General features: G+C 40.0%; 1 protein-coding gene across 6 annotated transcripts in view; it reads right to left on the bottom strand.

Annotated features, from left to right (window-relative positions):
• PDE4D (phosphodiesterase 4D) overlaps positions 1 to 12,182 on the bottom strand; it is a 418,117-nt gene that overhangs the window by 121,838 nt on the left and 284,097 nt on the right. For all 6 annotated transcript variants that reach the window (XM_075739986.1, XM_075739987.1, XM_075739990.1 and 3 more), the window contains exon 2: positions 2,345 to 2,536. In XM_075739986.1, coding sequence (XP_075596101.1) covers positions 2,345 to 2,536 — 192 coding nt within the window. The remainder of the gene's footprint in view (positions 1 to 2,344; positions 2,537 to 12,182) is intronic.

The following is a 12,182-nucleotide window of genomic DNA, read 5'->3' as shown; positions in this document are numbered from 1 at the left end:
CTTCCCGTCGGCAGGCAGGTGTTCAGCCATCTCCACGAATGCAGGGCTCCGTCAAGCGTAGCAGTTACTTGGGAAGGCAAACACCACCACTCCAAATGCTGCTGCCCCCTGTTCTTTCCTTTTCCCCCAGCCCCTTAAATGCTGAGCATGACATCATATGGTATAGAATATCCCTTTGGTTCGTTGGGGTCAGCTGTCCCGGCTGTGTCCCCTCCCAACTCCTTGTGCACCCCCAGCCCACTTGCTGGTGGGGTGGTGTGAGGAGCAGAAAAGGCCTTGGCTCTGTGTAAGCACTGCTCAGCAGTAACTAAAACACCTCTATATAACAAAAACATCTCTATATTATCAACACTGTTTTCAGCACAAATCCAAAACAGCCCCATACCAGCTACTATGAAGAAAATAAAACTCCATCTCAGCTGAAAATGCTTTGTGGTATGTTTTCTTTATTTTTTTCCTTGATATTTTATCTTTTTAAACTTTCCCCTTGTTCATTCCTTGGTTTTCTTTTACTTCATTTCTGCAATATAATTAAGCTTATTATAATTAGGCTAACTGATATATGATTAATATTCCATGGTTAAAACAACTTGCCTTTTACATTTCCTAATGTGCTCCCATCTTAAACAGTGGCAGGAATATTTACCTCCTTTGTACAACAGCTCCTCTGTGACAAGAGACTGTGAAAATCTATCCAGATGTGAGGTCAAATAAATTTTATACGCAGATATGTTTTAAGAAAATTTTGAAAGGAAGAATAGATACAAATATTCAAAGGAAAACATGTCCCAAGTGTTTCAGTAATTCCACTGTTTATCCAATTTACTGCCGTGTGCTGAAATATTACCCAGAATTCTAGGAAATGCAGAAGTGGATTATGAGTTCAAGGGTGAAGCAGTAATTGAATTCTTAATTGCAATGACTCATCTAAGCAACACAGTGACCTGGATGGCCCCCCTGAATGTAAAAGTCTTTCCAAATGGTATGCTCGCACAGGTGCTACATGAAAATCTTGACTCTTGTCCATCTAAAAGGTTATCTGTCAGGGGAAGATTTGCTGGAAGGGGGTCACTATTTGCAAATGAAATGCATTTTTCCTTATGAAAAGGCAAGATGGATTGGGTTTTTTTCCTTATCCATTTTGTCTCAACAAAAATTGGTCACACTAGGCACAAAGCTTACTAAGTATTTCAAATCTACAGGGCTTAATGGAGGTATGGACCTTACACAAATCCTCTGTAAAGGCATGAATTTTTCTCATCTTGACACTTACACAGAGAGCTATAATTAGATGGACTAATCAACATTTCTAAAAGTGATATGTAAGCTAAAAATAGCAGTGTTCAATTATAATGACTACAAGTTAAATATTAGGTGAAATTTCACTTATTATATGAAAACCTTTTTCCTTTTTTGTGCATACTCTGTTATTTTTTAAAGAGAATATTGATTGGATTTTGCCTTATTAAAAAACAGCGTTTATATTAATGTTGGATTTTTAATGCGTTGGACTTCCTCATTCACTAGGGGACTCCTACAAGCCTAATCCTTTATTTTAGTGGTTTATACTTGAAGCATAAACACCTATTTGACAGTGAAATTTGGAGCAGATAAGGCAAACAAACAAACAAACAAAAGTTATTCTTGATTTCTACTGCTTTCAAGTGACTAGAAGCTACGATATTTAACATGTTTTTACTGTCTTACAAATAAACAGAGATTTGCATCTGACTTCCACCACCCATGCAACCTAGGGTCTGCAGATACTTGAAAAGTATCATCCCCTAGCAGAAAATACACACATCACAGAAGAATAGTGAGAGAGGACAGAATAACTTTCCAAAGGCATTTTGTTAAAATTTTGCCTTTTAGTTAAAAGGGTATTTGAAATAATTTTTGCCTCTCTTGAATTTATTAATTTCTGCCAGCTGGTAAATCTTTTCTCTAAAAACCTAAAAACACCTGGTGCAAATAAATGGAATCTTCTTAAGAACATTAAGAAGCAGAAATTGAGTTTTGTATCACTTCTCTTGAAAAGAACTTAATAGCCAGGAAATCAGAGTTCTCCTTAGTGTTTTGATACACCAGTACTGACTGTCTTCATTATTCCGTCAAAGCTAATAAAGCGCATAAACACATCAAGTACACCCTCATGATATCCTTACTTTCAGAAAAATGCAGAAACAAGTACAAGCTTCATTAAAGAAATAAACAAACAATTATCCGTTACTTCAGTAGCATAAGTGATTACTGTCTTTGAGATCCAAAAGAAATTTCTTGTGGCTGGAAAAATCTTAAGACAGAGGACAAAACATAGGCTAAAAGTATTTTATAATGTACTTACATATCACTGGCAATGGAGGAGTTCCTGGACATAGACTTTGGAGAAAGGTCATAGTCACTGTCTGACCGGTAAAGGAAAGACTCCCTACGTTGACTGTGGACAAAATTCGCCTGAAGAATTAGCCCTGATCCAGGGCTCGTCATGGGATCCAAGGGACTTCGTCCCGATGATGTACCATTGTCTACATCGAAACTGCAAAAAGAAAGGAGAAAAAGATTTACGCCATTGACATAAGAATTTTGAAAATAATAAATACTCTTCTGACAAATTTATCACTAGGTAATCGCTTCTTGACAATAATGGGGAAATAAAGACCTGGCCAAGTCCACTGCTAAGCCAAAAACCAAGGCACACAAGAAATATACTTTAAAATTGCTGATAACCAGAAAGAACAAGTCTGTTCTTTAATAAATTTGGTAGAGAAAAAAACCCCACACTACTAGGAATACAGGAAGCCTCATGCTTCTCTGCATGTAGAGTATCCATGAGCTCTATACCTGAGGAAATATGTTTCATTGTTTTCTTCCTCAGGCCCCATCTCTCCTGAGCTGGACCCTCATTACCCTGTCTCCCACTGTTAAGGCAGTAGTGAGTTCTTTTGTTATCAAGTACCCAACTCTAATATTTCATTACTACACAATTACTTCAAGAACATGTTTTGTCTTATCTCAACAAACCAAGCGCTGAGGTGGGATTAAAGTCTATGTGTGTGCTTGAGCACATTTGCATGCATTAGAGCTGCTATTTTACAACCAGATAGAACAATTGAGTTCTTTGCTCACTGCCAAGCAGCATGACTTCTGTGGCCATCCGTGTCTTTGAACTACACAGTTCAGATCCAGAACTTCTAGCTATTGTATTTTGTATTTGTTATTGAAACTGATAAACAGGCTTATCATTCCTATGGAACATTGCCTTCATGAAAGGCCGAAGGGTGAGGGGAGAGAAAGAAAGAGAAGGAGAAAATCAGTGCAAAGACCTTGAATGGGAGTCTGCTATCAATTACAAACCAGCACAGGGTGGGCAGGGCTGGAAGGACATGCTCATGGCAACCCATGCTGCTTAGCAGCCCAACAGCTGTGTTTGGTACCATACGGAATCTTTTCGGAGCATGTGGCTCTGTTTTTAGACTTAATGTGTCGTCGTATGCAATCTCAGAGGTTACAAATGTGTGGATTAGCAAAATTATGTCTCCCTCTGATGGGATGGAGCACATTTTGAAAGCTGGAGAGAGGACTTCTTACAAGGGCATGTAGCGATAGGACAAGGGGTAGTGGCCTTAAGCTGAAGAAGGGTAAATTTAGATTAGATAGTAGGAAGAAATTCTTTACTGTGAGGGTGGTGAGGCACTGGAACAGGTTGCCCAGAGAAGCTGTGGATGCCCCATCCCTGGCAGTGTTCAAGGCCAGGTTGGATGGGGCTTTGTGCAACGTGGTCTGGTGGAGGGTGTCCCTGCCCATGGCAGGGGGGGTTGGAACTAGATGATCTTTGAGGTCCCTTCCAACCCAAACTGTTCTATGATTCTATTATTCTATTCAGCCAGAAGTGGAAGATGACTTTTGTTTCCCTGGTTGGTTGTATCTCTAAAAACAAAGATCAATTTCAGTTTTAGAGCATGGTAGGAAAGGAAATGAGACCTTGGCTTATAACTACTTGAGCTCATTTGCCATACTAATGGGAACTTAAATTATACTGCTAAAGCATTTAGGAATGAGGGATGAATAGAAGATATTTCACATGATTTTTTAAACATGGATAAGTGTTAGCATCATAATATGTATTTGTAACGAACCCATCTAAAGTACTCATTTTGAAAAAAGTGTTGATGTGAAGGACACCCACAGGTTTTCAATTACATCTAATGACAGCAGAAGAGAAAATATTCAGTACATGTCAGCTGTTGATTAGACTTCAGCCTGGCACAGGTGTCACAGCAGGTAGATGCTTCTCTCTGCACTAGCTTGTTTCTTGCTGTTATCTACCATGGACCTGAGGTTGCAGTGAGGTTGCCACTTTAATGTTTTACTGAAGTGGCAGCATTCCCATGGCTTTTTTTTTCTTTGTTAAATGAATTAATCAAAGAAACATATATTGCCTGTTTTGACAGAGATGCACATTGCCTGGCAAAGAATGGACCTTGGTTTCATGTTTTGTTTCATTGTTTCATTGTTCCTTTGCACATATTCCTGGAACTGCAAGCTTTCCGCTGCTCTCAGACTATATTATTTATTTTGCATTCACCTTTCACAGTTTTGATGTAGAAAAGCAAAAATTTTTGGTATTAAACAAACTTTAAGAGAGCTTAGAAATTTAATCCTCTTTTCACTGTAGTTTTGAGAACAATTCACAGTCAGTAAATTGTAACACATACACTTCTTTCCAAGTTTGATTTCTTTTGATTATGCCTGAATACTGTTTCTGTGTCCTCAAATGTGCTACTACTACTACATGACATTATCGATCCCAAGATAACAAAGCTTAATCCGTAAGACATCAAATGAGAGTTCTGCCACCAGCCTGCTGGGTGATCTTCGACAATGCAAAGCTCCTCTTTGCATTTCATTTTCCCTATTCATTGCATCTTTGTGATCATTGTGAGATCTATTCACAAAAAATATTTTAAAAAATATTGAAAAGGGCAAGATAGGATGAATACTACAGTAAAACATCCTTTGCAGCTTGTAGTGCCATAAGTTAAATAACCATATTGCCATTACTACCAGCACGACTACTACTACTCAGTAGCAATCAATACCATTTGAGTTTGAATTCCTGAGTATTCCAGAAGCACAAAATACTCACAATGTCAATGAAGGGCTTGGAACATCTGTGAGCTCATTGTATCCAAATTTCCTAACCTTCTATTTCGTTGCCTAAATAAAATATTTTTATTTTTTTAAACAGCTGCAAGAACACACAGACTCCTAAACAATAAACAGTCTGTACGTTTTGTTTTTCTATTGAGGGCAGGAGGGAAGATCTTTCATGCAATTTTAGGTAAAATAGCTTAATAAGACTAACTTCTGCAATGGTAGTATCATTTCAAATATATATACTTTTTTCTGAAAGCTCTAAAGCAAAAGTTAAATGTGGGGTATGCACAGACGGTAAATGCAAGTCTGTCTCACGGCAGGAAAATTTTTGACAAGGAGTGGCCATTAAATTGATTTCTTTAACAGTGGACTTAATTATCCAACTGATTAAAAGGCATATTATTGGATTAAAGGAATGTATGGTTTTGTTTGCAGATATGTTTTATTTTCTTCACCCACCTTTTGTGGACATGATATGAATACTTTATTTCCAGTCTTATTTCTCCCAGTCAGAAACTAAGGCAGGCTTCTATGAATGATTTCACTGTCAGATTATAAAATAGTGTGTTTTTTAAAATTTAGAAGTCTATTAGATAAAATTGCAGTTTCATCGCCTGGGAGAGGCCCCGTGGTTTGCACCACCTGATAACTACAAGTATGTACAAGACTTGCACACAGCTGTTGCGACGGGAATTTTATCCTGTGATACCGCGTTGTTTCCACTAGGTGGGTGTCATAAGTAATTAAAGGATCCAAATATATCAGCTAGGATTTGGCTTGTACTGCTGAACGAAAATGTCTTTTATGTAAATATGCATAAAAAAAAAAATGTTCAGTTCTACAGTCAAATGGGGAGTGTGAATACAGCACTGGTTTGCCAGCAACATAGGTTTATATTAAAAAGTTTCTAAAATGCTACAGCAGTTGTGTCTTGTTTAGCTCTTACTTACTATTTGCTAACACTTTCAGATAGAAAAGCTTGTAGAAATGTAAATGAAAAATGTGTATATTACACTGAAAATCAAATTATTTGTTTCTTTGGCTGAATCACAAGTCTTATTAGCAAGAAATGGCACTGCTGATCACACTGTATCAAATGAACTCAGAATCAGAATGGGGAATTGAAGACTTTCACACAAGTTGTTTGCTCTTTCTTGCTACCTACACTGAAAAAATTTAAAAGTTTAAGTTACAAAATAGGATAGACTCTTTATTTTGCCTGGACAGAAATTGTGGCAAGTCAGCTGTGGTTGCTTCCTATTTATCTTTCCACTCCTGTTAAGTTTTAAGCCACAGCAAGAATATGCTGTGAATTAAACAGTTCATGTTCAGTGACAACCCAAAAGTTATTATCTCCCTAGCATGTTGCTCAGCCTCCTTGCATTTTTGGTGGAGGGTGGTCTTTGGAAAGGAAGGAGCGTGGAAGCTGTTACTGAGGGCATGGGAACTGTTTTGCTACGGTTTCACAGAAAGGGGCCATTTAAAGACAGAATTTTCCACTGTTGTTCTGTAGCCAGCTTCGGGCACTTTGCACAATGCACACAAACTGAAGCTGCTTTTAGTGACTGGACCGTTTGGCACAGCACACATCACAGAATTTTCTGTCTTCAAAGAGCTTTGCTGCAACTCCAGAGATGCCAAAGCAATGAAAAAAACAGTGCTAATTCAGCAAGCTTTGTGTCTGCATCTTGACAAAATGTTTTATGACATTAGCGGATACTGTTTATCCTCAGCGCCTGGCTTCTTCAGTGTTCAGGGATGACAAACATGACATGAGATGAAAGTTCAGCTTTTTCTCCTTTTTTGGTTGTTCATCATGTTTGCATGTCTTGCCCACCGTGTATCATCCAGACTCTGTACTCAGATGGGGATAAAGGTAGTGAACTCTCTTGAGCAACTTGTAAACAGTCATGGCTGATCTTCCCTGTGCTCCTAATAGGACAAGAAGTAATAACATCACAAGCAGCCTCTGAGAGGATTACTAATTACTTGCTTCAGGCAATACTAAGACTCTGTGGCAAGGACAGGAGAGGTTCTGGATCCTGGATCTCCGCAGCTCTGCATTGTTAATGACTGCACAGCTTCTTTACTCAGTGAAAGAAACCCTCTGTGGACTTCCTTTTGAGTCCTTAAATAACACTCTCCTACTTTCTGCAAGGCTGCTAAAAGAAAAATGGGGAAGATCTGTGTACAAAATATAGCTTTTACATAAGGAGTAATGGCATCATAATGAATATGCACAAGAGCTTGTAATTATGGCTGCATAGAAAATCTTGATGTTGGTGTTCCTTATTACTGAGAGTTTAGCAATTTAATTCTATAGCTTTTTGTTCGGGATTTTTGTTTTGTTTTGGTTTGGGGTTGTTTTGTTTTGTTTGGAGAAGTAAGCAATAGTAGAAGAGGGAAGGAAATAAATTCCACCCTGAAATAAGAATTAACTAGACTTTTTAAGAATACAAATTCCCCTTTAAGTCTCTCTCCCCCTTTAGCCTATCCTATCTTGGTAAACCAAATTAACTGATCCTCTATGGACTCTTTATCTTTTAAGGCCATCTTTGAACATTACAGAGGGACAAGTAAGTTCTAGAGGAGCAAAGTATGTCACCCATCAAAGGAGTCCATTGTCCTAGTGTCAAGCAATCTCTCCAGCCATCTGACTGCTATGACCTACCTATGCATCTCGATGTCCTTACTTCCCAGAATTCTCATCCTGCATTTTCACCTGGAAGCATACTCCCATCATCACACCGAATGGGTGCATTTGGCATAGCAGCTGTAATTCACTGAAATTAACAGAGAAGAGCTGTGCTGTAGCAACTGCCTTTGGGCGGGGTCTTATCTGGAGCAAAAGCAAGGTATAAAACTTTATTTAGGAAGAACAGGCAGGGCAGATGAGGACGGGGTGTTGCCCTCTATGTCAGTGACCAGCTGGAGTGCATGGAGCTCCACCTGGGGATGGATGAGGAGCTGACTGAGAGCCTATGGGTCAGGATTAAAAGGAGCACAGGGACAGGGGACATCATAGTGGGGGTCTGCTACAGGCCACCTGACCAGGGGGACTGTGCAGATGAAGCCCTCTATAGACAGACAGGAGCAGCCTCATGCTCACAAGCCCTGGTCCTTATGTGGGACTTCAACCACCCCAACATCTGCTGGAGGGATAACGCAGCTGAGCGTAAGCAATCCAGGAAGTTCCTGGAATGTGTTGATGGCAACTTTCTCCTCCAAGTGATGGAGGAGCCCATGAGGAGAGGTGCCATGCTGGACCTTATTCTCACCAACAAGGAGGGCCTGGTAGGTGATGTCAAGCTCAAGGGCAGCCTTGGCTGCAGCAACCATGAAATGGTGGAATTCAAGATCCTCAGGGCAGCGAGGAGGGCACACAGCAAGCTCACTACCCTGGACTTCAGCAGAGCAGACTTTGGCCTCTTCATGGATCTGCTTTGTACAATATCATGGGACAAAGCCCTGGAAGGAAGAGGGGCCCAAGACAGCTGGCTAATATTCAAGGGTCACCTCCTCCAAGCTCAGGAGTGATGCATCCCAACAAAGAAGAAGTCAAGCAAAAACACCAAGAGGCCCTCATGGATGAACAAGGAGCTCCTGGGCAAAGTCAAACACAAAAAGAAAGCCTACAAAGGGTGGAAGCAAGGATAGGTAGCCTTGGAGGAATACAGAGAAACTGTCTGAGCAGCCAGGGAGCAGGTTAGGAAAGCCAAAGCCCTAATAGAAATCAGGGCCAGGGATATCAAGGACAACAAGAAAAGCTTCTACAGGTATGTTAGTGATAAAAGGAGGACGAGGGAAAATGTGGGTCCCCTCCGGAATGAAACGGGTGACCTGGCTACCCAGGATATGGAGAAGGCTGAAGGTACTCAACAACTTCTTTGCCTCAGTCTTCACTGGCAAATGCTTGAGCCACACTGCCCAGGTCGCAGAAGGCAGGGACTGGGAGAATGCAGAACCACCCACTGTAGGAGAAGATCAGGTTCAAGAATATCTAAGGAACCTGAAGGTGCAGAAGTCCATGGGACCTGAGGAGATGCATCCACGGGTCTTGAGGGAACTGGCAGATGAAGTGGCCAGGCCACTTTCCATCATATTTGGAAGTACTAGCAGTCTGGCGAAGTTCTTGCCAACTGGAAGAGGGGAAACATAACCCCCATTTTTAGAAAGGGAAAAAAGGAAGACCCAGGGAACTACAGGCTGGTCAGTCTCACCTCTGTGCCTGGCACGATCATGGAGCAGACCCCCCTGGAGACTATGCTCAGGCACACAGAAAATAAGGACATGATTGTTGACAGCCAACATGGCTTCACTAAGGGCAAATCGTGCCTGACAAACTTGGTGGCCTTCATTGATGGGGTTAAGCATTGGTGGATGAGGGAAGGGCAACTGACATCATCTACCTGGACTTGTGCAAAGCATTTGACACTGTCCCGCACAACATCCTTGTCTCTAAATTGGAGAGACATGGATTCGATGGATGGACCACTCGATGGATAAGGAATTGGATGGATGGTCGCACTCAAAGACTTGTGGTCAACGGCTCAATGTCCAAGTGGAGAACAGTGACAAGTGGTGTTCCTCAGGGGTCAGTACTGGGACCGGCACTGTTCAACATCTTTGTCAGCGACCTGGACAGTGGGATCGAGTGCACCCTCAGCAAGTTTGCCAACAACAGCAAGCTGTGTGGTGTGGTGTGGTCGATACGCTGGAGGGAAGGGATGCCATGCAGAGGGACCTTGACAGGCTGGAGAGGTGGGCCTGTGTGAACCACATGAAGTTCAACAAAGCCAAGTGCAAGGTCCTGCGTGTGGGTCAGCGCAATCCCAAGCACGACGTTATTCCTCTGGAACAGGCATTAGCTGCTAATAAGAACTCAATTTTCATTGATGCATTTTAGGTAGTTAAATTCTGTTTTACTTTATACACTAAATGCATAAATTCACTAAATTAAGCTGTAAATCTGCCCAAAGATTTGCTAATACACCAAATAATTATCATCATTTCTTTGTGAAGTACTGATTTTAGACACACTTTACATTCATTAACTAAACTAGACAAGCACCTTAGTTATGTCTTTATGACTTCTCTTGGGCCTTTTTATTGCTTATTAATAAACTAAGCATTAAATTGAGCCAACAGCTGACTGGGGTGTACCCTTTTTTGCCAGACATAGTTATGTCCAGAGTTTAATAAAGACGAAACTGTAGAATTTTCTTTATCAGAAAGAAACAAGTTGTCAGTAATTAGCCCCTGCCATAGGCTCCCACTGGACTTCAGATGTTAAAGAGATACAGCATCAGAAAACAAACAAACAAAACCCCAAAAAACCAACAACAAAGCCCTGTAAAAATAAATCAGTGGATTTATATAACTGAATAGCAGACCTAAAATTTATCTCTTACATTAATTCTCTGCTCAAGACCTTTCAGAATGGTTCCTTTGTGACAATGTCTACCCAGTGATGTAGGAGAGACCACATCTGATTTTCTCCTTCTACTTTTCTTACTGTCTCTCCCCCCCCCATGCCTAGTAAAAACTAAAGACCTCAGGAAAATGAGGGGGAAAAAAGAGAAATATTTATACCGACATTTTAGAAGTAATATCATATCAACTCTCTACATTTGAAGAAAAAAATCATTTATATGTGACCTGATATTTTTATTTTCTCTGTAGCAAAATTAACAAAAACTTTTGCCTTCCATTGCTTAAAAATATGTCCAGAGAATTGTAAGCAAATGATATTAAAAGGAACATATGATCTAAATCTGAATTTTCTTGTGCCATTGGAGAATTCAAGCCAAGTATCTACTTGTGGCTTTGGGTTTCCAGTTAAGTGATTCAGCAAGCAAGCCCTATGATTAACTCCATTTTTAGAAATGGTGTGGATAGATTTTCCAGTATCAAAACTACAAATAAAAGAAGAAAATGTGACATTTCATGAAATTTGCTTTTAGCAGCAGAACTTGGCTTTTGCTCTTGGCACTATTGTTTTTGGAAACATTTAGAGTGTAACAAGGCTTAATACTAATATTAGAAGCCCAGATAACAGGCGAATAGAACATGTGTAGGACAAAAAATACACCAAAGCAAAAAGGTTTGCAGGAATTAGTCTACTCAAACATGTTAGCAAAGAAATTTCACCTATTTGAACTTCTGTGTCATGATTTTCTATCAAGAATGTTAGGAAATGTAGCTGATCCCTGTAAACAAACTTTTCTGCATTTTCTTATGAAGTTTCCAAGCACGGAGTTTCCTGTGATGGCTATTCCCTATCTTTGGGTGTTTTGCTTTGAACAGTCTCCTTATACTCAATTTAAGGTGTACTTTTTATAACGTCACCTCGTTCTTAATTATACCTCTGTGGTCTATGCATTTGGCACACAAGCCTTTGCTGCACCTATTAAATCAATTTGCTTGTTGTGTTCAGCCATATTGGGATTTTTTTTGTGATTCCTTTTATTCTTTCCTTGGAGAGAGGATTGTCCCTCATCTGGCAATTTTTATTCTCTGAACTTGACTCCTGCAAGTGAACATCTTCCTACTAATGTGATGCTCAGATAAGAATGTCAGACTCCAGAGCTGTTACATGGATTTGATGTTTTGATGTTTCTTTGAAGCTTAAATAGTTGTCTTATTGCAGTATAATAAAAATGCAAACAAAAAATGCAAGAGAAACAAAATGCAAAATAATTTCCAAGAAATGTGATAACTGTTCAGGTTTCTACTAGGTTTAAGTCACTTGGTATGGTTCTTCTGATCTAATAATCCTCCTGGGACTAGTATCCCCATTTTTAGATAATAAAAAAGGCCATGGAGAATGAACTGTTTCCCCCAAGGCTTCTGATAAAATCTGTGGCAGGTTGAGACCTGAATGAGGAAATATGCAGAAAATATTGAAAAATCAGAACTATTTTTGGTATCCTTATGTAAAGAAGGCTGAAAAATAGAACCACTTAATCCAGCCATGAGGAAGAGTACGCAGCAAATCCGGGGGTGCTCTCAAGCAGCCTGCCTGC

This window comes from Balearica regulorum, chromosome Z (assembly GCF_011004875.1).
Source record: "Balearica regulorum gibbericeps isolate bBalReg1 chromosome Z, bBalReg1.pri, whole genome shotgun sequence".
Classification (NCBI taxonomy): domain Eukaryota; kingdom Metazoa; phylum Chordata; class Aves; order Gruiformes; family Gruidae; genus Balearica; species Balearica regulorum.
This window is presented reverse-complemented; position numbering and strand designations above follow the sequence as displayed.